The sequence below is a fragment of the Micropterus salmoides genome, unplaced genomic scaffold (assembly GCF_014851395.1).
Source record: "Micropterus salmoides isolate LMB-PRFRI ecotype aquatic unplaced genomic scaffold, ASM1485139v1 Ms_hic_scaffold_20, whole genome shotgun sequence".
Classification (NCBI taxonomy): Eukaryota; Metazoa; Chordata; class Actinopteri; order Centrarchiformes; family Centrarchidae; genus Micropterus; species Micropterus salmoides.
Window position 1 is genome coordinate 5794283 of NW_024041151.1, and position 26490 is coordinate 5820772.

A 26490-nucleotide genomic window follows, 5' to 3' on the forward strand; every position below is an offset into this window, starting at 1 on the left:
GTGTCCCAATAATTTTGTACATATAGTGTAACTAGTCCGCCACCGGAATAATAGGGATAGTGTAAAATGTGATTGTTCCTTGATGCTACTTGTTCTTGTCAGAGGTTGTGTATTGTAAGAGTACAACAGGCAGAAGCTTCAACCTGCAGCTTTCTTTTAGGCTATGCTGTATTGTTTTCTCCTGTTAGAAGTCAATGCCATTTGTTCTGTTGCTTTTTCTTTTGTTTTTATTCCAAACTGATTACAGCCCAAAATAAATGTCAATTTCAAAATGAAAACTTTCTTATCAGGAACTTTGTATCTGCTTTCTTATTTTAGCATATGTAAAGATTTTCATCTTTTCAAAAATGTTTGTGATCAAGGGATTAAAAAGCACATTACAAAATGAGATAACCAGAGAGACACATCCCTAACACACACAAAACCACACATTTATTCTCTTATTTGTTCAAATTTATTAGATATTCTGTTATGTTCCATTGTCTAGACCTTCTGTCACAGCCTGAAAGCTGTGAACAGGAGAAAAAAAAAAAAAAAAAAAAGGAACTAATTGAATTACATTCACTACTAATTCCCCTGAATTTTGCCTTATCAGTAAAAGAGAACATCAAATACATTGTGAATCTTTGTCTTTCAAAAAACAAAACAAAAACAGAGAAAACAAAACACAGTAGATTTTGCAAGTGCTTATTCATGATTACAATAAAGAAAACTGTATTTTGGACTCCATCTGTTCCCTAAGCTTTTATCCCTCCCCTCACAGTCATACCCTGGCTGGCATCACTGGCAATGCTACAAAACTGTACATCACACAGTCTAGTCTAGTCTACAGGGCGACTCCCTGTCATCGCCAAACTCAGTCAGGCTTTTCACTCCTCGTCAGTAATCTGAGGTCGAGCCGGATTCAGTTTGATTTTGAGGAGAAGCCGCCTTTTAAAATTATTCCTCTTCTCATCTGATGCAGTTCAAGAGCTTCTCAAAAGCACTGAAGTCCTGATCAAACAAACTGGGAATAATCAAAACCCAAAGAAAGGAAAATGTAAAGACTAATAAAAAAAAAGAAAAAATGCGCATGCAGATCCAAATGTGGAGTTGTTTCAGTAAATCTCTCCTCATGTACTGATGATATAACAGCTCCATGTCATGCCTGTACAGGTGTGAAACATGTCAGTGTTCCTGCAGCTCTGTGACTTCCTGCATAGTTTGACACATCTGTCTCCTAGCTGTACATTCATAAGCATGGATGAGGTACAGTTAACAGTATGAGCAACAACACGTCGACAGTTTGCTCCACTTCCCACACTGAGCATACTGTCCACAGAGCTGATGTCTCCTGCTCTGACAACTTATTTAAGTTACTTTTAGCAGTACAGTATTGAATGATAGACCTGACGACGCTTAGTAGCTGTGAATATTCCATTCAAGTCAGTGTTTGTATGTACAGTTTGTCCATTTCTATAATGGACATATTATAAAGTACACTTATAACTCTCTTATAACCTGTCCAACACCACACACACACACACAGGTTACAGCAAAACCTAGACACTCATACCTGATCGAATAAACAAGGTTTTATCACAGCTGTGCTAAAGCTATGCTCATGATCACATAAAACATCACAAGACATCTTACCTAAGAGCCCAACAGGATCTGCTCTACGCTCAAAATAAAGACTGCTAAAGTGAGCTCTCTCTGTGATAAACGGCTACAAACCAGAGTCGATGAAGCCAAAAAAAAATAAAGTAGTGATGCCGGAAAGAAAGCAGGATAAAGATGCCACCTGTTTTCAGATCACGGCTCGTACTAGATCACCAGACACTGATTTAAACTGTTATGAGTCAGTTTTTTGCCAAAGGGATTTCATCCTTTATCTAGAGGCAGTTGAGAAAAGTTCAGACTGACCTACATCATGTAGATGAAAAGCTCACTTGACATGGTGAAAATAAAAGCTATACACCCACAATGCTTGTCAATCCACAACTGCAACAGACGTCGCAGATCTGCCTGGACCCATTTGCTGTCTGAGGTGAGAGAAGAAGCGTTAGTTGTAAAAACCCAACCTTGATTCATGCACGCAGCAACGCACACACTTTCATCCTCATTTGTTTTAGTTAAAGAAAGAAAAGGAAAGCTTCTGCTCCACTTAAAGCCCTAGACAAGAAGAAAGGACATGCAGCAATAGCATGAGGCAAGTTCAACAGGCTGGTCGTGGAGCGCTGAGACGACTCAGGAGCCTTGATAATAAGCTGAACGTTGTCCATCTCAGTCAAGACTGACAGTCCTTTAAGAGCGAAGGCAGTCGATAACACAAACAAGCACAAAAATGCACACTAACACACCGGTGTATTGTACAGACTCTCCTAGAGGGCGCTAAACCTCTCTCTAATCAACACAAACAATCCACTTGAGCGAAGCCTCATTGCAGCGACAACACACATGCAATGACAGTTTAGTGAGGAGTTGCCGTTGTCCACATGCACTTGTGACGGAAAATGTGGGACGTGTGTGAAGCAGAGAATTATCCATCATGCATGAGCACTGATTTTGCTTTGAACCTTAAACAGGCATGGATTAGCCTCCAAATTAAAATGAAAGAAAAAATAAATAAAAAAATTTCCAACCAACTGCCAGACAGAGGGGACAGTGAGACAAGGACAAATTTTATCAGGACAAGAATATGGACAATACTGAGGGGAGAGACAGGGATCAAAGTAGGGACAGACAGTTATAATACAAGGGAAGGTAGGGAGATTAATGGTCCAATACCTGCTAAAGTCATCTTGTACCAATTTTTGTGGGCACCTGTATACCTAAAAACAAGTTAATTTAAAAGGCTTGACTTTCTGAGTCACTGTTTACACACCTGAATAAAAACAAAGCCCATTGTAATAATCAACTAACAATTACATGTCAGGCAAGTTACGTTCTGTGCAAAGAGTTTTTTTTTTTTCCTTTTTATATGTATGCAAAACCATGTTTTTTTTTTTTTTTGTTTTCTGAATGAACAGGAGGCTTGTGATTGGGGTAGGATCTGTACAGTACTGTTAACCAATCTTTGTCAAACCCCCCCAATGAATCATGTGAGACAGGAAGAGAAGAGGCGAAGTCAGGGCCACTTCCTCATCGTGGTGGAGGTGTCTTTGATGACATCATCATGACAGGGTTTGGTTGATTTGCCTCATTGCTCATGAGCAGCACTGGTGCCTCGAATCGGACCTTTTTGACGCAGCTGAGAGACGGAGAAAGAAGATGTGTGTTCAGTTTGGTAATACAGACTGTTTACATCCGTTAGCAATGAGCCATGCACATGCAGGACGATCAGTCAAGTCCAAAAAAATAACAAATCAAAAAATGAAAACATTTCAGGGAGGGTGATTAATATCTCCATTCCCATGATCACAAAACACGAGGAGGAAACAAAGTGAAAGCACAGAGAGAAGTGTTCAAGACGAGTGAACGAGCTGTAAGAGAACATTAAAACGTGAGTTGATGAATAGCAGGCAGGGAAAATGACTCACGGCCCCGTTCTTCATTTGTGGAGTTTGCTTGATTTGTTAGTCTATAATTGATTTAAGTTGGTAGCTTAAAGTACAGGCTTATATTTAACAGTTTAGAAAATAAAGTGAATCACATACGAAACAATTCTCTGACAGGAGTGACTCATTCAAAGCTGACCAAGCAAAAATTACCAAAATTTACAGGTTCCAGCTTCTTAAAAAAAAAAAAAGAAGTGCAGATTAGTTGATTTTCTTTGTTTTCTACATGGTAAAATGAGCATCTCTGGTTTTTGGATTGTTGTGTTAGAAAAATAGTTGAAAAGGCCAACTTGCCTTCTGGGAAATTATACAGACCAACAATTTAGTTAGTTGAAGCCCTATATACTCCATTCCTTAGAAGAGCCTATAGAAAATAAACAATGGTAATGAAATTATGATTTTAAATCACATTTAAATTATTGAGAAATCATCGCCTACATTTTCCAAATTACGAGCCAAGTACACCTGGGAAGATAAATTACACTAAAAACGACCCATCAGACAAGTAAAAACAAGAAGCATGACATTTAGTTGTGACATCTGAATAGAGATTTGTTATTTAATCAAAAAATGTTTTAACGACAACATTAGTATAAAGGTCCTCTTAGTTAAAAGAGTCTGTTTCATAAATTATAGGTAATTTATTCAGTAAGAGTGCCTTTAATGTTCCTTATGTGAGATTTTTGCAGGGTTTTATTGCACTTCAATAATACGTCAAAGGTGCTTCTTCAGTTTGAAATGAACATCGGTGAGATGCAGTAAGATGTACTGTCTCTGTAGCCATGATGCCAGCAACTCATGATTAAAATCACATCACCCCTCAGCCAATATTATGTCCTTTTTTTAAAATAACTGCACTGTTACTCAAGATAACTTATTCTAAAAGGTGAACAAATCTATTGTCTAATTAGTGTGTTGGCTGAGCAATAACCGATGATTTTAGCCGTCGAACAGCATGTTAGCCTGGATAAGTTAAACCACATTTGAAGAGCAGAACCAATGAGATGAAAAGAGAAGAAGATAAGAATGGAAAGACGATACAGGGCTGAGAAGAGGTCAAGCACAAAAGATCTGAAAACAAACAGGGTAAGTTAGACAGCAGCAGTATTAAGAAAAGGGTGGAGAATGATCCATGCAGCGCCACCACCTCTGCTGTGTTGAGACTTACTCAGCCTGCCTCTAGTGTTTGACCTACAGCGACAGGCCTCTACTCGTCTGTCGCAGAGGTCCCTCGCACGTCTCCCTTCTGACGCATCTAATGTGAAATTCAGGAGTAAAAGGGTTAAATCAAGCAGCATTAAGTATGCTGTGTCGTCTCCAGCAGTCTGGTCATAACAGAACAATGATCATTTGTACCATTATCATTCCCAAGATAAAACTTTATTTCATGTGTGAGCTCCTCGAACATCTAGAAACACGCAAAATATAAAAGCAACTATCGGATAAAATTCTTTCACTGCATTCTTTACATCTGCCTTGAACATACAGTACAGCTCAGTATAAGTCTGAGAGGATAGTTGTGCATTTGGTGAGTTAATTACCTCCTCAAGCTCTTTTTGGGTCTCCTCTTCCATCCGCCTAATGTCCTCCATGGTCAAACCCACCCATCTGTCAATCCAGCAGAACAGCTGGCGGTGGAAGTTGGTGAAAATACGCTTTTCTTGCTGTGGAAGGAAGGAAAGGAAATAAATGAAGTGAAACAACTCAAATTCTGCACAAGCAATAGGTGGTTTAGATCGTAGGCAGAACTTCATTTTACATTAATATGAAGGCACACAAATGCACGTTTTTCCTATTTAAATAATTACACTTAGACTTTTCCCTTGCCTTTCCTGACTTAAGCTTTACACAGTTTAATTTTGTCTCCCTCCAGTTTGAAAAAACTGAGCCATGTCTCCCTCTGCTGTCCACAACAGAAACAACAGTTCATGGCAAATACTGTGTAGATGTTAATGAGGATAAATAAACATGTTCACAGTGCATGTTAGATAAAAAAAACCCAAAAAACTTTATGTTATGACTAACAGTGGCACTAATTCATCAAAAAAGCATTAAAGGATATTATGCATTACCCTGTGGATGAAATTTTCCACCTTGGTCTGCAGACCCCACCATCTGAACTTGACAGTGACCAGTTTGTATGCACACATGTAAGGACAATCTGTCTTCAGCTCATTCTGCGAAGGAAGAAAAGGCATTAAAACCTTCAGTTCAGGACAGACAGCAGGGACAACGTCATGATGTTCAACATTAGCGCATCTTTCCTTTTTTGTTCCTACGTCAGGTACCTTCCATTCGGGGCCGAGAGGTCCTCTACCCGTCTTGGTGGAGTGGAAAAGAGCAGGATCTTCTTCTGGCTTATAGTCCTGAAAGAAAACAAAAAAGGGGCAACAAAACATTAAGAACACAGACTGAACCTAAGTCACACCTTTTGCCCACAGCTGCTACTTTCAATGACTCTGCACTGTGTTCTGGGCCACACTGAGCCAAGGGGTCATGTCTGGCGGAGATCTTATTTGTTCCTGTTTGGTGACACCAGCAAATATGCTCAGAACCAAATTCCCAAGAGTCATGTAAAGAAATATGCAAAGTCACATACAGAAACTGTGTACACCTGGATATCTGGCGCACAGAGGAAGTAAAACCAATGAGTTTCTTTGAAATCTTGTGTAGAAAAGATTTCTTGTAAACAAACTGAAGTTGTGCATCTCTGAGATCTAACAAATGTGTTAAATGCATTTTTTTTTCCTCAAAGACTTTTTGAATATTCTAAATTGTGCAATGTTATCATCTGTGATTGTTAGCTTGTGGTCATCTTCTTCACTGTCTTTTGTTGGCATTTTGCTACTCTTCTTCTTCTTCTACATTCATCGTTGGAATGGAGCGTGAAACCGGCAACAGGATACAAACAAAATGAGGATCTACTCATAAAAACTTTGCGCTATAGTAATACTACCTAAGCTCCACAGGGAACCTTTAGAGACCCCCACCAGATATGCATTAAGATTTATAAAAATACTCTGCTTGGAGAAGTAATTTGAACTTCTTTTGAGGAAACAAGGTTACCTAGTTCTTTAAATCCACGTCATAAAATTGTTTTTGTACATAAACATGTTAAACTCAGACTTAAAAAAAAAAACAAAAGAAAAAAAAAACAAAAGGCGAGTAATGAGAAATTTTCCCCCTTTAGCAGATGAATCTGAAAACAACCTGCAACATCAAACTAACCTTCACTGATGTTTGTGCAAACATCAAGGTCAAAGAACAAGAAAATTTTATTCTTGAGTGGTTAAGTATTGAGAAAATCCTCCAACTTCTTAAGATAAATAAACCATTTTAAAACTGATTAGCGGTGATGTCATGTGGGTGGTGATTGTGGAGTGGACAAGACACCTGGCTTTGGTGTGAGAGACCCGGGTTTAATGCCCCACTGTGACACATTCACCAATTTCATTCACCTGAGCAAGACACTTAACCCCAAGTTGCTCCAGAGGCGTGCAACCTCTGACACATATACCAATTGTAAGTCGCTTTGGATAAAAGCGTCTTGTCAAAATGTAATGTACTATCATGTTATCATATGGAATGTAAATGTTAAGCAGTCACTGAATCCATTTTCTCCATGCGTCTCTTAAAAGAGAACGAGTTGAGACTCATCAGTGCTGACTCATTCATGCTGAAGGTGTTTTGACAGACTTCACCCTCCCGGCGAGTGTTGAGATCCCGTCCAGGAACACTGAAGAATCAGCAAACGTATTTTTAATGCACCCCCACCCCCAAATCCCAACCCCCGAGCTCAAGGCTGACCGTGCTGTTTTAATCCGTTGTGGGGAAAGAGTGGTGAATACCTGGAGCAGATGGACATTCAGATTAAGCCTTGGCCTCAACACTGATCCACTTAAGTCATTATTCTACAGGAGCTAGTGTAAGAAAGGCAGAGACGACTGTGACCCACCCGGATGAAAATGGCTTAATGCCTTGTTTTAGATTTTAAACCACAGGAAACATTAGGCATTACTCACCGACAGGCGTCTATGATGGGAGCAAGAAGAGCTTTTAAAAGATGGCTAAAAGTTTCATTTATCTGTGATCTCATGCTATTTAAACTCTGTAACATCCCATCATCCAAATCAAATGTTGCTAGAGAAATGATAACCCCTCATGGTGCTTTACTTTAGCTTAATAAATGCAGTCCAACTGAATCCTCATGCCATTTCAACTGTACAAGAAAGTGTCTTTTTAAGATGAGTAGACACATAACTAATGTCAAATAAAGCATAAATGAATAGATAATGGACACCCTAGAGCTGTTCTACAGAGTGAATAATGAACCAGCTGCTGTCACCACTCTGACAGGAGTAAAGAGGATTTTACAGGCACATTTTCAGATTCATAGCTAGACAGCTGAAGGAGCACTTTTTGCTTAACTTCTGTCTTGCATTACAGAAATTATCCCTAGTGCAGAATGCACGACTTTCAACGTCGCTGTGCTGTTCAACTGTTCAGACTACTGTCTTGTAACGGGAATCCTGAAGTCCTGGTAATCAAACTACGGGACTTATCGGCGACAGGGGGGTCACACACACTACACGCCTGACGACTCTTTCTGGTCTCCAAACCATGGCAGCCATGCATCGTTGAGTAGTTGACCCACATCGACTGGAGTGCGCCGATTGTTCGCTGATTTGCCCCCGATCACAGCCCGACGGTCGGCTGGCATATCGGGCTTAAAAATCACGTAGTGTGAACTCAGCTTTAGAGTCACTCACTGATCACATTTCAACGGATAAACAGCTAAATTCAGCCAGTCTTCTGATTTTCAGCTGAGGGAGCTTTCACGCTGCATTTATTTAGCCTTTATTGAAAAGTAAAGGCAGACAGGGCGCTTGTGAGTGGGGGTGACATGCAACAAATATTCACTCGCTGAATCAAATGAGGATGTTGTGATTACACAGTATTAGGCAGCCAAACATTAATCATATCCATTATCGACAACTGCTGATACTCGGGCCAATGTATTTTTTTAAATGACTGGTAGAACAAAATGTTTGAATCAGTCTTCTGTGGCAAAACACAAGTCGTCTGGTAAAAACATTGAATCTTTTACTACTACTAAGTTGACGTCATGTGACAAAATGCTGCATAGGCCAATCTCAAACACGTAAGCACACATTCTGGGTAGATTAATTTGTAATGTGAACGCTATTTACCTCGCAAACGCTGTGAGGAAAGATAAAATAATTGTAATTACGTTTCAGAGTTGTTTAACCTCATGTCTAAACAATATAACCACTGTGCAGTGATTTGGCGCCTGAGAAGCCTGTGATCTGTTACTCAAACTGAACTTCCTTGATTGAATTTCTTGTCTCTCGAAGCCTGAAGCAAAACAGTACCCTGCGATGTTTGGAGGCAGGGCTGCCTGCTCAGCTACTCCACACATTTGATGAAGGGCTCCTTCATCACCGCTGTATCCCGTAGCTACTCTGACAAACTGCCGGGAAGACGACGGCTAACTAGGCTGAAAAACATGATGAATGTAATGGTCAGTGCAAGAAGCTTAATTTAGTTTAGCTTCATTAATCAATGGGGAGCTAGATGACATCTGATATTAACAGACTCCAGTTTTTCTTTGCACAGTGAGGTTGACAAAGAAATGGACTGATTATAAAAATAAACTCAAATAGCAAAGATCTACCATCATCGGATTGAGCATATCCAGAGCTGCCAAATGTAGGCGATTACCAAAGCCTGCATGGTTTGTGTCTCTCAACTCTATATAGCACGATGAAAAGGTCTGTGTCGTTTTTATTTTCCCTTTAAGAACTTTGTAGGAGTGACTGACAAGGTGTATATCAAAAACAACTACACCACACAAGAACACTTTTGCCATTGTTAAGATTTGCTGAGAACTGGTGATGATTATATGAATGCTTCACACAGTTTGTGATTTTGGAGACAGATATTGACGTAGGTAGGGACAGTCTTAATAATAATAATAATTGCCAAAACAATAATGACTGAAATGCAAGTAAAACACCATCAGAGAAGGAATTGACCACGTGATCACCAGTTCTTCCTTTTTTAAACTTATTATAACCAACAACCGCGAGTCCTTGATAATGATAATTAGATAATTTGCCTTCCTTCAAAAATGTGTTAAGTTTGTGTCATCTTCAGTGTAGCTGCGTTTGAACGGGAGTTTGTTTTTGTGTTCCCATCTCGGCTGGTTCAGGCCTGTCATGGACAGTTGACTCCCGAAGTCTTTACTGGCAACTGAGTTTCAACACAGTTAACAGATTGACATCTTTTGAGCAAAGTCCGTCTTTTCAAATCCAAACCACCTCCATGCGAGTCAGGTGGATCCACGTTTAGCAATTTAATCTAACGTAGATTGTGAGGCTGGTGGTGTCAGTGTTATATCTCTTGACACCGTTTGTTCATTAATCTCCAACTTTAGTCAGGAATATTTCAGCTTGTTTAACTCTAGCACAAGTGTACTACATGCTTGACGCAGTGACTGCGTGGACAAAGATTTATAGTTTTTTGCAAAGTGAGCGAAGTAGCCTTCTTAATAATGTCTGCTCACACATTTTTAAAACAATTAAGATATAATCGTAGACAATAAATATCACACACTCCTAATCTTCCAATAGACCTCCAGGCCAAGCTTGTTTCTGCAACTGAAGTTCAGGGAGTCTTTCGATGACCATGATGACTGTAAATTAGCAGCATGTCAATCTGACCAAATCAAAGTCAACCTGTATGACCACACTCCTTCTCAGACATCCTGCTCATCAGGTGTGTAAGAAAATGTTCTGACATGTTTCGTTTCGTGGTTTGAAAGATCTACAGTATAGCGAAACTCACCCCAGCGGCCACTTCATCTTTGTTTGCTATATCTATGGGAGACACCTCCACAGTCCTCCACGTCTGCTCGTCCAGGTCATGGACCTGGCACAAAGAGAAAAACAAGAAAGTAAACCTCAGTTCAGCACACAGGCAATAATTTGTTTCTCCCATGGGAGAAACATTCAAATCTAAGCAAATGAAATTCAAATTCAAAACACAGGTGCTGTTGTAACTTGGACATTTCTCTCTTGCTTGTGCAACAACCTTCTAAATGCACATGGCAGCAGAAGATTATGCTTTCCTACTTAAAAAAAAAAAAAAAAATAGGCATGTGGGCCTCTGCTGCATCAACTTTTGTTTCTCTCAAGGCCCCTGACTTAATGGAAGTGCAATGCCAAAGCACTGGAGTGCCCCTCTAACATTGTCTTCTGCTCACTTACATTTTCTATTGTTCCCATGTCAGGTTTGTGCCACGTCTCGATCTTTATCATAAAGTCGTCCTTCATGTACTCATTCTGAAAAGAGGTAGAAACCACACAGATTTTAAGGAGGATAATGAATATTTGGCCTTTTCGAAAATGTCTATTACTGACAAATTAGGTACCACTGCTAAACTGAATGATTGCAGGCGATCTCAGCCAGTGAAACACTACAGAGAACACCATGATCCTTCATTCATGGTGTTCTGATGTACTTAACCCAACAGCTAAATCCAATTAACTAATCAGATGTTTAGACTGAAACCCTGGTGGTGCTGCACTGCTTAGTTCAGACCTATTTTTAATTCTAGCAAAACGAGCAAGCTTGCAGCTAATGTTCAACAATATTGGACTGTGAAACTTATTTATTGGACCTATATTTTGTGCAGATGGGCTCAAGTATTCTTGCACATATGCTCGAGCATCCTTTGCACAGATATGAAATTTGTACAGATTTGCTCAAATGTTATTTGCCAAATATTCTAAGTATTGCTCTTTGCTGTAGTACCACCATTACTGCAATGCCACTTGAATACCAGTTGACATCTATACTGCATTTTGTATTTTTTAAATGTGAAACTACATGTTGTACTGCACGACACTGTCTCATCTTGACAAGGTCGCTGTTGTGAATGACAATCTGTTCTCATTCAGTCTACCTGGTTAAATAAAGGCAAAATAAAAAAATAAGAGACAGTGGTATCTAATATGTGTTACACATCTGTGAAAGTCAGGTGCGTACATCCAGTAGGATCGGTGTATATGTGGGGTTTATAATGGTTATAACTAAAAGGCCCAGTCACACCAGCATTTAAAACAGTTTCACAAAACAGCAACAATTAATTTGAATGGAAGTGCAGTGATTAGTGATTGTTGCTCGTGGGAGGAAATAAAATTGTGCAAACTTTCTGCATCAAATTTGTTTAACTTTGACAAGGGGATTTTGACGATTGATCAAAAGCGAGCCATCATAACAGTGCTGATCTTTGAGGGAACAGGCAGCCAGGGAGTCCAAAATGGAGCACGCTTTCGTCGCTTATTTAACTGTGTTGCAGCATCCCATTTCATTTAACTACTTCTGTGGGATTATAAACTGTACCACAAACAAGAAATGGAAAATAATAATTAATAACCATTGTTGTCCCATCTGAATTCCTTTTGCTGTTTCACTTTCTGGTGTGACCAGGCCTTAAAAGACAAAACGTTAGACAACTCACCGTCACAACTGCAGAGGAAGGAGGAGAAAGGGAAACAGAAGAAAAGATTAGCATCATTATTAAAAAAACCAGGGTGACATTTTTCATCTTTGAAAAAGTGAAACCTTTCAAACGCCACAGCACGTGTTTCCATACCATGCAAGTATGAATAGTATGATTGCAAGTATGAAGTATGATTTATTCGTCAGTGTGAACTTACTAGTACGACAGTATGGGTAGGCGTTCCAGGCCTTTTCGTGAAAAACTAACGCTCCCTCTGGTGCAATCATCTTCACATACCCTGGGACTTTACTGTATTGGTAGAAAAAGGAGTCAGACAGTCAAGTCCATGGTCCTTTCAACAGCAATAACTCACAGGTCTGGAGCAGGCTGTGTATTTAAACCCTAAAATAACCCATTTTGTTTTGCCTGCTTTAAGATTAAAAGTAATTACTGAGCATTTTCAGGGCTTTTGTCATTTTTTGATTCTACTTGCAATGACTTGTCCTTTTTGTTGTTGGTGGCACTGTGAACCATTTAATGCAAAATCAAAGTCAAAATATTACAGGGTAGACAAAATAAGAGGAAATCATGACAAGGAAGATAACGTTTGTCTTCAGAGCAGCTTCTGTTACACTACGCAGAAATTCTGAATATATTTGATTAGGGAAGAAGGCCTCAAGCAATAAGAGGAATGAAGAGAGAATCTACTCTTTCTTACGATCATGATGTACGCCATCTCGGGATTGTTGAGTCCCTGAACAGTGTCTGACTTTATGAAATTGCTCTTGAATTTGTTTGGCAGCGTGTACGGAGATATTATCATCTTGAAATACGGAGAGCATCACGCAGGAACGGTGTTCGGTACTGAAGCTGGTTCAGTAAAATGGCTGCTTATTCTGGCTGATGTACAATCATGCAGAGCAGTCAGACACCTAATGTCTCCCCTTAGATGGCTGGCAATACCGTTTTCCCATTCCCAGATTTAATAGCTGGCAACAGGCACCGTCTGTTAATGGTGTCCTGTAAACCAAACAAACACATCCAGATGGAGGCAAAGATTCAGACCATGTTGCCATTACTAGCCCTCCAGGTTTTATGTACCTTACATACTTGGGTAACTTGATCGGGGTGTTGCCCAAAGATGATAACAATACCATAAATACCTACTTTGTCAAGTTGGTTATTTTAGGAGTACTTGTTTTTTGAAACAGGTACTTATGGCACAAAGGCTGCAGATGAAAAAGGAAAAAGAAGAAAAGAGGCTCTGTGAAAGCGTCAATGTTTCCCAGTTTTGGGACATGCTGGACAGTTTTGACCAGCTTAAAGCTAATGATGCAGTTTGCAGCGCAACAGACTGAATGTCTGTCCGATGTACCCGTTACTATAGTGGAGGGAAATACAATTCATTTCAAATCATCAATATCTTCTGTTTTCAACATACAATTTCAAACCACTGCCAATACAGATAGTGACCACCCTTAAACATTGCACACCCGTGATATAGTTAAGAAAAGTTAGTGAAAATTAAGTTAATAATTAAATATGCACATTGTAATTTCAATAGTTTGCTCATTTATGAATATATTGACATCAAATCACGTCATCTGGACATCCTCTCAGTTTTTTTTTTTTTTATTAAAAAGGAGTGTATGTAGAAGTAGTTTTAACCATGGTATCAAATTGGTATTGAGAATCGTGGAATTTTACAGGCATCTGTATCGAAGACGACATTTTTGGTATTGTGCCACCCCTATGTGAGTGTAAGTAAAAGCTTTCTAACCAATGGTGATTCCATTTTTTTGTCCACCCTGTGACTTTTCTGGAAATGAGGTCAGAAAGAAATGCAAACCTTAGGGTTTTATTAAAGGTTAATTTCACAGACTTGCCTCTTTAGATGGTATATTTTATGTGTGTATTGTCCCTTCTCTCCATCCTTCTCATAAGGTTCATTCTTCAGCACTTCGATGCCTTCTCCACCTCCTGTCTCATTCTTGCTGGCCTCAGCCACAGAGAACAGCTGCCCTACTTGATACTGTGAGAATTGGGAAGAGAAAGGAAACAGGATTGTTCCCTGTAGTTTAAGGATGTATGTTCAGTGTCTGTGATTATTTACTAGAATAGGCAAAGACGAGACAAAAAAACAAAAAAAAAAAAAAAAACAGAGCAGGTCCCTGAAGCCAAAACAGGTGCTTCAGGGATACAGTACCACTGACAGCCACCAGATGCTCATGCCAGCAGTCTTGGCCTCTTAATTGTGGTGTTTCTGCTGCTTAATTGGGCCTTGAGCCATTATGTCTGGATACATTAAGGTGGGTGTGAGCAGTAAACTCAAATTAAGGCTTCAAAACATCCTGTTATCAACCTGTGGCTGACCTCACAAAAGCTTCAGTCGATCATAAATACATTTTCAAAATAAACTTTGTACTCTAATTAGGCCTCATAGGCAGAGGTTTTGATAATGGGATATTAACAGCTTTTGTTAGGACGTTACTGCTGGTACAATTACTGTGAAGGAATACTGGACAAGGAATACTAAAAAACAAACCAATTATTTCTCTAAGTGCCAACCACAATGTTTTTCCCCCTAGCAGAGAAGGCTGTGAAATAGGGCCAATGTATGACATCACTGGATAGCAGCACAATGGTTTCTGGGCTCACTGAACTAAAGGTTGTCTAAGTTTGAGGGTAGATGGAGTAAAACAGAGAGCCTTATTCCCTCCCTTTCCGGTGGCCCACCATGTGACGCTACTGCAGATTACACACATGAGGTTTGTGAATTTAAAAGATAATTTTGCAAGTCAATGAAGTCGCAGTTTGTCGTACAAATGTAACTCTCAACATGGCCAGACTTGTAAAGAATTTCACCTCCTTCATTACCGCCTCGTTATGGTGACGGCCATGTTGGAGACACACACATTTTTATATATATAAAAAAAAAGATTACATTTACTCATTCGGCAGACGCCTTTTATCTAAAGGGACTTACATTTAAGGCACAACATACAAGCATCAATACAGTAAGAGATCTACATGTGACATTAGATACTATTAAGTTGGGGTGGGAATCACCAGAGGCCCCACGATACGATATTATCACAATACTTATGTCAAGATACGATATTTTAGCGATTTTAAACATACTGCAATTTGTTGTCTCCCCCCCCCCCAATTTTAAACTCTTTCTAGTGGACTGAAAAAGCAATTGCTTTTGTTATTATAGTACCAAAAAGTAAACGTCTCATGCACAATTTATATAATAAAAGATTAATACTTGACGTCCGTGTTACGATATGATCTTGCCACGGAAAATATCGCGATACTATGCTGTATCGATTTTTTCCTCCACCCCTACTAGTAAGAGCTATTAGCGCATATGAAATCAATGGGATACATATCTAGGGAATAAAGTAAGAGTTAGTGAAAAGTCCAATCAATACAAGAGAACTGTAAGGCGATAGAAGAGCATGCAAAGTGCATGTGCGAGACGGGATATGTAGTTCATTTAAATGTTACTTTACTGTTTTACAAAAAACTGCGACTTTCTTGACTTGCAAAATTATCTTTGAAATTGACAAAAGTGTGTAATTTAGCACAGGGGTAAAAATAAATAGTTGTCTCTCGCTGTTGACTACCGTGCATATTTTTCCCCATGGGGTAGAAGCAGAAGGGACGTGCTTTAGACTCTTAGCAACAAAAACTCAACAGAAATCATTTTTTGTGCAAAGAGCAAGATGACAAAGAGATTGCAGTTTAAAGGCTGAGCTCACACCCCAAACACCACCACCAGCCTGTTACACCAATACCAGCGCTCTCTCCAACAAAGGCTATTTTGTCTTAGTATGCGGCCCAGATGAAAAGCCAGAGAGGACGAGCATTCAGCGTACAGTAGAAAATAAACACTATCACTATTCCACTGGTTTAGCCTAGCTGTAATATTGTGTTAGGAACACGTAGGAAAACTGGATTCAAATAATATTCTCTAAAAGTAATGTATGTAATACATGTAAAGAGGTTTTGGAGGTAATAATACTCACCTCTTCCACAGAGACTGGCAACACTACACGGCTGAGAGAGGGAAAACAGGGGAGAGGTGGGGCAGGAAATGGAGAGAGAAACATAAGTTAAACACTTGTGTGTAGGTAAAACACCGCAGAGTTTAAGATTTGAAACAGTCCATGTTTGAGCCTAGGCAGAAAGTAGAAGTCCTGTTTTTTTTACACTTAAACTTTGATTAAAACTGATTAATATTCCTGTGATTGTGCACATCACGATCCTTTAATGCACGATGGGCACTGAGTGACCAAGTCAAGATGGAGAAGCGTGACGTTGTGTATAAACAGTACTGTGACCATCTTTGGGGAAAAAATGAAGTGGCCCTGTGCTAAAAGAGGAAAATCTCTTATGTCTGAATGTTACTGAAACTACTACAAACGTCCAATTTACGCAGTGAAAATACACTTACAAACTAGAGAAGCAGCTCAAAATGCAGTAAAACCAGTGTTTGACTATGCACATAATATATGTATGGATATTACACCTTAATTATGAGGGAAGCCATTATACAGACATACAGTAACAAGGACTTGCTCTCCTGTGGTCTCCTGCCTTCTCAGGAAGCACCTCCTCCACCCACTGTCTCAATTCCCCTCTGCTAAGACTGGCAGATTCACCTCCCCACCCTTTACCTAAACAGAAACTGATTGATGAAGCTTGCTGGAGGCGGCGCACAGGCTGAAAGTATGCAGTCTGACCCAGTGAGTTCATGGCAGAAAGTCCCTTAAGCTACAATGGAAAGCAATTATATCTTAAGGGTAAGAGTAAAAATGTACTGTAAGAGACTCGGGTGTGGTCAGTAATACCCAGAACAGAACTTTACAGCTGCAATAACTGATTGAACTGATGGAAAACAGAACAGCAACTATTTTGATAATTAACTGATTGTTTGGGTTATTTTGTCTGGCAAAAATACCAGACATTCATGGTTTCCATCTTCTTTTTTATCATGATTTTCTGTGTTTTATGTCATTGTAACCTAAAAACTCAGTTTTAGACCGTTTGTCAGACAAAACAAAGAAAAATCTGAAGGATATCACCTTGCACAAGCATTTTACAAATGTGCATCAGCACACATCTATCGCTTTCTCTAGCTATCCATATATGTATAGATCTCTCTATACCTCTTCATCTATATATAACCTGTCTAAAGAACCATACAGATTTTGGCACCGACAGTCTTGTAACTGGAGGAACAATGTGGCACAACTGGAAAAACAAAAAGGCAGCTTGTTGTTTGTGGTCTCTTGGCTCGTACTTGTGTGTGGCTTTTGTAACATAAGGATTAACATATCAGCTCTGGCAAAATGTACAAAAGCCTCCACTGCATTGAGACTGAAGTAGATCAATCGTGCACACAATCCTGTGCCACAATGAGCTCAGAGCGTTCACTTTCTGAAGTCTACACACCTGTTTATATTTCCCCTGAACAGTTTAGATTAGATTTCAGCACGAGATGTGAAGTCAATCAGTGAAACTACCAGTGGTACACTTACTTCCATCTTTTCCCAGTGATATATATTCACTATAGGTTTCTGTGTAAGTGTTCCTCCATAATATCAGTTTCATTTTACTGGTAAACGAAAGGGGAGGGATTACTAATCAAAACCATTTGTTTTGCTTCTACAAAGCTCAAATGTGACCATGACAAAAGTAAATTTCAGACAAAAAAAAGGCATTAAAGGACTGCAATGTGCTTAAATCCCCTACTATTAGAGAATTCAGTACTTTTCAGCATACAACCATGTGTGTAAATGGGTTTTGGTTAGAAAAATGTGTACGTTTATTCCAGGAAAAACATACACGATATGATGCCGCAAGTGACATGTTTCCTGGCAGTCTGCAACTTAAATATTCATTGTTGTGCATTTATTACTCCCACATTCACACTCACTAATGCTCACTTTGTGATGGAGAGAAGTAACACCTGCAGCACAGAGAAGGATTAAACTTTAAATAACTTTGGACTATAAAGAACAAGACTATTAGAATGATTCACAAAAGCTGACTAGTCACAGGTCAAGTAGTCTTGTAGTCATATTTATGATTATATTTAAGATCCAGTTAAAGCCCTCTGTGCGCCTTCACAGACATCTGCAGCACAGAGGGGGAAATCAGGCTTTATAAAAGTTTATATCTTGAGATGCCCAGTCGCACAAAACAAGGCTTTTCAATTAGCCATCTTAGGCTTTAGAAAACTATGATGCACATTTTCCTGACATTTTATGAACTAAACATTTAAACTGAAAAATAACCTTCTTTATTAAATAATAAGATTGCATTTCTTTGCTTGTGTTTTTATTTAAAAGCTGACTAGGTGATGTATACACAGGAAGTCCAATGTACCTGTTCTGTCTTGTACTTGTGCAGATTGAAAATAAAATCTAAATTGGCAGATTGAAAATAAAAATATTTGTTAGTTGCAACCCTAAATTAAAATAGAGGGGATCATTTAATTACAAACATGCCATTGCTTGCAGATCTGTGCAGACATGTATAGCATGTTTCTCTGTTAACCATGGCCAAAGCAACATTATTATGTAAGTGGAGCATTTCACAGTATGGGTAAGTAGGTTAAGCAGGTCTGTCGGTCCATTTTATTTACAGCAGGTAGAACTAATTTATGTCACAATATTTATCCTGCGTTTTTATGTTTTATGTGTAAAAATGCATGTAAAAACACTTTGATGCCAGGGTTGCACAAATAATCCCATAAGCTTTAGTGCTGAACTGATTTGAAGTACTCACAAGAAGACGTTCTTAAACAAACACCTAAAAGACACTGAACAAGATAAAAAAAATGTCCCTGAAGTTGAATCAATATCTTGCAGTTAACTATAAAACAAAAAACGTTTTTACTTCCACAAAATGGTATTTAATGCACTACTTTTGATATCTTAGTTTTCTCTTGTGTATGGGATAACCACTAATAGGGCAATCACACCGGTGGTGAGAAGTATGGCAGAGCTCTCTCTCTCACAGATGCATTAAGATTATTCACATCTATATTTTCTCTTCATGAACTCCTAAAGATAAAAGACTTACACATTTGAACATAAGCCCAGGTTGCAGGTTAGGAAAACTTGATCAACATGTTTTACATTTACGAGTGTATCTTCTGTACATAAGCTCATTTTAAATAAGAGGATTGTTGTTAATGAGTAACATTATTCAAAATTTGTCATGACTGTTGTAAGGACATGATGTGATAGCATCTGTTTGTTTATAGACTATAAACAAACAAGACAGTAGATAATATACGGTCCATAGTGAGACTAGGGCTGTGCAATAAAATAATGATAATTATCGTGATGTAATTTTCCTCAATAACAATATAATAAATGTTCAATAAAGGTTTGATTTAATTCATTTGAATGACTAACAAATTAGCAATTAAGTTTTCTATTAAGATATTTATTATGTTAAGGAAAATGGACCGAAAATAGATTTTACTTATTTTACTCGTGCATATTTGTTCAAAAATATTTTTTCATAATGGTTTTGAATGTTCTGCCTCAGATTTGTTAAGTGATCCAGTGTTTGGCATTAAGTGTTAACCATAAAATACAGTTTAAAACCACAATTAACCATTTTGTTTCTTCAAAAAATATAATGATTTGACATTTATCCTGACAATGATTGATGTTGAATGACATGTTTTATTGTGAAAAGTTTAGGCCATATGGCTCAGCCCTATAGTGAGACACTAGATTAAAGGACAGCTTGTGGGCAAATTATCACATCAGCTCTGCTAAAAAAAAAAATTAAAATAATAAACTGATATTATCCTGACATGTCTAATTGGATATCTTCAGCCAAATATATTGTTTTTATCACAACTACTGTATACCATTCATCTGGTTTACTGTATACCTTTGTTTTTATATTGCCTGTCATGTAATTTGTTAGCACTTTGTAACCGTGTTAATAAAAGTGCTGTACAATTAAAGTTACCATTTCTACTTTGCTATGAATATATCAAAGCTATAGAAACACTGCATGCATGTTCAAGTTCTAATTTAGTTATATAGCATATTTAAAAAAAACAAAAACAACAACAACTAGTTGACTAAAGTGCTTTCCAAGCTCAGGAGACACAAACATACAATATAGAAACCAAAGACGGTAGAAAAGGTCAAGGTGTCAAAACTCAACTCGAACTGAAAGCCAATGAACAGATGTGGGTCTTAAGCAAGGACGTGACAATTTCATCAGTCTGAGCAGGTCTTATTTGAAGAGGTTTGGGGCAGCTACAGTAAAAGCTTGATCACCTTAATAATTATTATTATTATTTTTTTTTTTACTTGGATCTGGGGACATCGAGGAGTATCTGATCAGGCGACCTCAGAGCTTTGAGATGAGTGTGAACATGTGAAAGTTCTGATAAATAAGAAGGTGCCAACCCATTTAAAATCTTTAAAAAAAAAAAATCACTCCTAAGCGTCTTGGAAGTAAAAATAAAATGGCATGCAGGTGATGCTTAAACTCCAAACCAAAGCATTGCTGCATCCATTTGTTGTTTGAAAAACATATCAAGTGCTGAGCAGATTTTTTTGCTGCTGTGTTTAAAGTTAGCACTTCTGCTAAGTGTAAACAGGGGAATACAGGGGGAGAGAACTGGGCTAACTCAACACCCCGATGGCTACAGGTACCGTTATCTGTAGCGGATGTATGTTAGCCACAGAGTAAAAGCTAGCTTTGCTGCTAAGAAGAAATACAGCTCCAACACAACATATGTATGGGGAAGCTATCTGATGATTAATCGTGCTAAAAGAGGCAGCTTACAGTAGGTTAGCCGCCCAGTTAAAGAGCTAACTCACTACTGCTAGCGTCAACAAACTAACAGCAAAGTAGTTAGTCTTCTAGCTAGCTTAAAGGGTAACATTACTGCTAACTTATGTGGTTTCGGCCACTGTGGGAGGATAATTCCTGCCACGCTCTTCGTAAAAAGCGAAGGTTTTAAGTCTGAAACACAGGGTATAACTTAGCAGCTAGCTAATGTTAGATATGTGCTTTACATACAATTGTCATGGTAGCAGCTAGTCGGCTGCTACAGCTAACTTTAGCTCCAAGCTAATGGTAAATCCGACGAAGAAGGAACCTTAATCTGTCACTCACGGGACTAAAAGCTTAACATTACGGCACTTTAGAGATCTAAAACGCGGCTAACTTGTCCCGCTAACGTTACGTTAATTGTGGCGTTTTGTTCATCTATCAAAGCCATGTTAACTAATTATGTGTGGTTATTGTTTGTACATAAGAAGCACAGGTTTTTTTATGCAACTCCTTTTCATTAAAGAAGCTAATTATCTCCCTCTGCTGCTCCAACTCAGAAGCTAACGTTAGCTTAGCTTAGCTTAGCTTAGCACTAGCAACGCCTAAAAAAGACCGGTGTGTCCCGTTATCCACGTCCTGATCCACCTCGCTCAAAGATGGGTTTTTGTGGGCTAGATGGTTGTAAAATCAAGCGAGCGGAACCACTAAACGATATACACATGTTTACTCATCAGTAATGAGTTCTTGCATGTGTAAAAATACAGTTTCAAATGCGCTAAAAGACATTTTTTTTAAAACACTTCAGACTCACTATTCCTTGATGAGCACCATCTTCGTCACCCGGGCTGCGCCTGCGCACTGAGAGTCCACACCAGACAGCATTATCAACAAGTTAGCCCCGCCCCCAGGGACACATCTGATTGGCTGATTCTTCCTCACACTGTATGTGATGAAATCAACGAAACATTTCAATGATAATAAAATAACAGTTGTACATTTTACAAGAAAGAAGAAGATTAATTGTTAATGCACGTTTACCATAACATAATATTTGTAAAGGACACAGTAGAGTTAATTAACAAAGGCACTGTTACTTTATTTGATTATCCCCCAAGATATAAATTACATATAGACTTTATCTCTCTCTCTCCCTCTCTTTACTTATGTGTGTATTTGTGTGAAAATCCCATTAGATCGGCAGTTTCTGAAATACGCAGACCAGTCCGTCTGGCACCAACAACCATGCCACGTTCAAAGTCACTTAAATCCCCTTTCTTCCACATTCTGATGCTCTGTTTGAACTTCAGCGAGTTGTCTTGACCACGTCTACATGCCTAAATGCATTGCCATGTGATTGGCTGATTAGTTATTTGTGTTAACATTTAATTGAGCAGGTGTACCAAATAAAGTGGCTGGTGAGTGTATAATAAAATGAAAGTAAATAAGTAAAGTAAATGAAGGAATGAGAACCATATTAGAAATGTCAAATAAAAAAAGGGGAAACAAACACATGAAATAAGAACAGATGTTTACATACAGCCCACAGTGGAGTGTATAATGACCTTATTTTATGGATTATCCCATGTCACACAAACAAGTCCTACCAAAGATGCAAAGGGGAATTAAAAGAGCACCATGAAAGTATTTTAAATTATCTGGCTATAAAGTGTTATAAAGACAATATCTCTGCTATACATTTTTATAAGATTAGAGCACTGTTACCTTACTATAAAAAAATACTCTTAATACAAGAGAAAGTCTTGCTTCAAAAATGTTTCTTGGGTTTAAGCAAACAAGTATAAGCTACAAAATAAACTTTAAGTATCTAAGTAAAACTACATTATGCTCATGTCAGTATTATATTATTGGATCATTATTATTTATGCATCAACTGCCTTTTATAGAGTTAGAGAGTTAAAGATATGCAAAGTGTCATATTTTATAAAGTGATCAAATGTTTTGTGAAATATAAATCAAAAAAGTATAGCAGTTTAATTTATGTAGTGGAGTATACATATAAAGTAGCTTAAAATGGAAATTCTGAAGTACCTCAAAATTGCCCTTAAGTACAGTACTTGAGTAAATGTTCTTAGTTACTTTACAAGACTGGACTAGAGTGACTTTTTGTAGGATTGAACACGACTTCCGAAATCTAAGATTTACTGTTTCGTGTGATTTATGTCATTAAAACAAGACCAGGAAAGGAACATTTTTATTCATCAACTTCTTGAGAATTGAGATATCTCTAAATAGGATTCCGGCACCGCTGCAAAAAATTGTACATTATAAAGTTACTAAACACGCTGAACACCAAGCGGACGATCACACATAAAGTCAAATCTCCATAAAAATATCAAAATGTTTTCTTTACTTCTTCCTTGGTTTAATTGTCTTTATAAAATGTATAATAATGACTGGAAAACACAGTTTACTTTACAAAATAAATGACAACAAGAAGCATCGATAATGACATTTAACAATAATTATTACACAAATCAAGATTAAAATTCAGGCCACTTACACAAATATAGCGAGCATTTAGGCTGACAAAAAATGTTCTCCTTCTCTGAAAGTACACGTAGACACCGAGACACATGCTCCGCAGTCAGTCATAAAAACACAATTAAAGCCAGAGACTCAACACTTCTCTAAGAGTCATTTTGTCCTTCCAGCGCTCTCCAGAAGAAGGCACAATCATCACATTTAATACATTAACATCCCTTACAAAACAAGTAATGACGTTTAAAATCACCGTCAGCATGACACGGTACTTTTTTAAAACTTGTCTTCAACAGGTATTGCTAAAAATGTGGCTGACAAATAGACAGCTTCTGTCGTAGTACAAACAAACTCTGGGTTCAGCGTGGCAAACATCCTTAACATTTAGAAGATGGAAAAAATTGTCCAGGTGAGAGAAACTTGTAGCCGTTCCCAGAGGGAGGTTTGATGCCTCCTTTAGAGTTTGTGGGAGGATTAGAGGATGGAAGTGGAGTTGGTTTAGCCTCTAGTTTTTGGTGACCATTTGGTCTGTCACCAACATTGTGATCCTTAAGTCCCTCTATATTTTTACTAACAGGCTCATGTCTAGGTGAGAGATTTAGCAAACCCAAAACATCTTTCTGAACTGTACTCATTTTTTTATTCCCGCCTCTGAGTAAACTGGCAGGGCAGGGCCCCTCGTGTTTCTGGCCAGCGTTGGCCCAGAAGGTTTTTAAGTTATGAATTGCCTGGACTTTGTTTTCCTGTTTTGACTTGTTCAGTTCGGGAGTGTTTGCAGGGCTGGAGGAGGCCGAGACGGACCCTGTGGAGGAATAGGAAAGGGCCGGCGAGGGTGCACTGTCAGCAGGAGAGCGCGAAGGTGAGATGTGGGCTTTGTAAGGTGAGGTAGGGTATTTCTGTTTGAGATGCACATCTGGGGACGACGTGGGGAGAGGTGCGCCCTGCTCTTTCAGAGGGAGCGATAAAGACGGAGAGGAATGAGCTGGGCTGTTGTAGCCGGAGCTGATTTTCTGCAGTGATGAGGAGCGGGATGGCGGTTTGGGCCGAGTTGGGGGAGGCGTTGAAACCGAAGCGGAGAGGGGTGAAAGATGACTAGACAGGGAAAGAGGAGAGGAGCAAGCCTTTAGACTTGCTCTGCTGGGTGGTCTGCTAAACGCACTGGTCTCCGAGGGCTGAAATCCTCGTGCTGCTCCTGTGGGAGATAAAGTTGGGGTTGTGGGAGTGGAGAGAGAAGGCTGCCTGGCTTGTGCCTCTTCCCTCCCCTCAGGCCCCCTCAGGGTCTTCCCTCTAAGGTTTGCTTTCTGCAGGCTTTCCACAGCTTGCATGTGGTTCTGAGTCTCCTCCAGAATCTTTTGGGCCAGTACTTGGGGATCCAGTTGTCCCGCAGGGCCAGTCCTCTCCTCCTGGGACTTGACAGTGCTGTCTGTCTCAGTACTCGACTGGTCCGACTCTGAGCTGCTAACTTTCCCCTTCCCAGTCCTGGATGAAGAAAAAAAACCAGCAACATTTCTTAAATGAGCCCATCTACAGTAGGAACAAGAGTTACACATTATCTAAGACTATAAATGCTGACATGTAGTTTTTGAAACATTAACACTTGATGACCTGTATGAAATATCAGAAAAGCCAAAAGATTCAGAGCTGCAAAGGGGGAGGAGTTATTTTGGGGTATCCAAAATATAAGTCCAGTAAATTTTCTGCCTGAAATGTATGATAATTGTTTCTGATGCTTAATATTTATTTCCTCTAACCATGAATTACTAAGTGCTTTTTATATGTATGTATGTAGGTATGTGTACATGCATGTGTGTTTGTGGGCATGTATTTATGTATTGTTGTTGATACGATTTGGACCTTGAGATTCTAATCAAGTTTTGATTGATTGATGCAAATCACTGTGTCCAGGTTTTCTTTTTCTTGATCTTGGAGCAGTGCCTTGTTCTTTCTCATTTCAAGATACAATCATTCCTGAAATTCTGTATTACAAGTTGATTTCTAATGGATTTCAGGACTCTTATAGACACAACAGACTTGAGAAGATGGAGACCTCTATTATAGTTAAACTATTGAATGCGGTGCTGGCTGCTTCAAAGCTGTGCTGAGGTGCACGGCTGGATGGACAACCGGGAGCTAAACTGCATTGCTCAAACAACTGGACTGCATTGCTTCATGAATAGCTGGGAGCTGAACAGCACTGCTTGAAAAATGACTGGGAGCCAAACTGCATTGCTGACTTAACTTTATTTGAAGGGGAAGCTGAAGGAGTATGAAGAGTTAGAAGAATAATAGGGAAAGTATAAAGGGGGGTAAATATATTGTAATGAACAACAGAGTTTTAGTGTAAGGAGCTCAAGTGTATGGAGAAGGTGTTCAAGTGTCTAACTAACTAGCTAACTTCTGAGTGAGTCTTGGGTTCATGTAACAGAAATTGAAAGGCATTTGTGTATTCTGCACCCTCAGCATGGAATAAGTTGCAAAATGCCTTGAAACCCATTGAATTAATTTCACCAAAATGCTTTTAAATCCAAAATGAAAGAGGCAAATACCCTAATATGTAAATGGTGTTAGATTGTGAAAATGACTTTAAATGACTTTATAAAATGTTACCTTACTAGTCTTTTGTGTTATTTGTCTGTGTTTTGTATTTTTATATATGCTGCTGCCTGTTTTGGCCAGGTCACCCTTGCAAAAGAGGTTCTCAATGGGACTCTCCTGGTTAAATGAAGGATAAATAAAGAAATATAATAATTGAAAGGTAACTTCGGTGTTTTGCAACCTGGATCCTATTTTCCCATGTTTTTGTGTCTATGTGATTATTTGGGACAATATTTTTTGAAATTGATCCAGTAGTTGGCAGCAGTGAAACAGGGCTGCAACATAATCCTTGCAGGAAATTGAGCCTTGTCAAAGTACGTCCACTAAAGTGCTTGTTTTTGCCGCTGACAGACTTAGGTTGTTGTTGTTATAAGTGTCTGACAACAGAGAAAGACCTTTTTTAAAGTGTAAGATCATTTTTGTTTAACCAGAGACAGTCAATATATCGCTCTCCTCAAAGCCACCAGACTCCATTGACAAAAAACATAAATTTTACTTTAG

General features: G+C 38.8%; 2 protein-coding genes across 4 annotated transcripts in view; both read right to left on the reverse strand.

Moving 5' to 3' along the window:
- Positions 1 to 435: 435 nt before the first annotated feature.
- On the reverse strand, positions 436 to 21755 carry pitpnb (phosphatidylinositol transfer protein, beta). Its single transcript, XM_038733517.1, has 12 exons — positions 21707 to 21755; positions 16101 to 16131; positions 13953 to 14098; positions 12284 to 12375; positions 12085 to 12092; positions 10829 to 10903; positions 10407 to 10490; positions 5828 to 5905; positions 5612 to 5716; positions 5081 to 5203; positions 4708 to 4794; positions 436 to 3232 (listed from the first exon to the last, which is right to left on the reverse strand). The coding sequence occupies exons 1-11, from the start codon at positions 21724 to 21726 to the stop codon at positions 4747 to 4749; spliced, it is 810 nt and encodes a 269-aa protein (XP_038589445.1). The 5' UTR covers positions 21727 to 21755; the 3' UTR covers positions 436 to 3232; positions 4708 to 4746.
- Positions 21756 to 23090: 1335 nt separating this feature from the next.
- The window catches only part of ttc28 (tetratricopeptide repeat domain 28), a 165139-nt gene continuing 161739 nt past the window's right edge, over positions 23091 to 26490 (reverse strand). For all 3 annotated transcript variants that reach the window (XM_038733108.1, XM_038733107.1, XM_038733109.1), the window contains one exon: positions 23091 to 24873. In XM_038733108.1, the coding sequence (XP_038589036.1) occupies positions 23772 to 24873 (1102 nt within the window). In that variant the 3' untranslated portion in view covers positions 23091 to 23771. The remainder of the gene's footprint in view (positions 24874 to 26490) is intronic.

Coding starts and splice junctions, on each gene's coding strand:
- pitpnb (XM_038733517.1), bottom strand. CDS start 21,726: ATGGTGCTCATCAAGGAATA. Junction 14,099..16,100: donor TGCCAGTCTCTGTGGAAGAG/GTGAGTATTATT, acceptor CAATTCTCACAG/TATCAAGTAGGGCAGCTGTT. Junction 5,204..5,611: donor TGGAAAATTTCATCCACAGG/GTAATGCATAAT, acceptor TTCCTTCCACAG/CAAGAAAAGCGTATTTTCAC.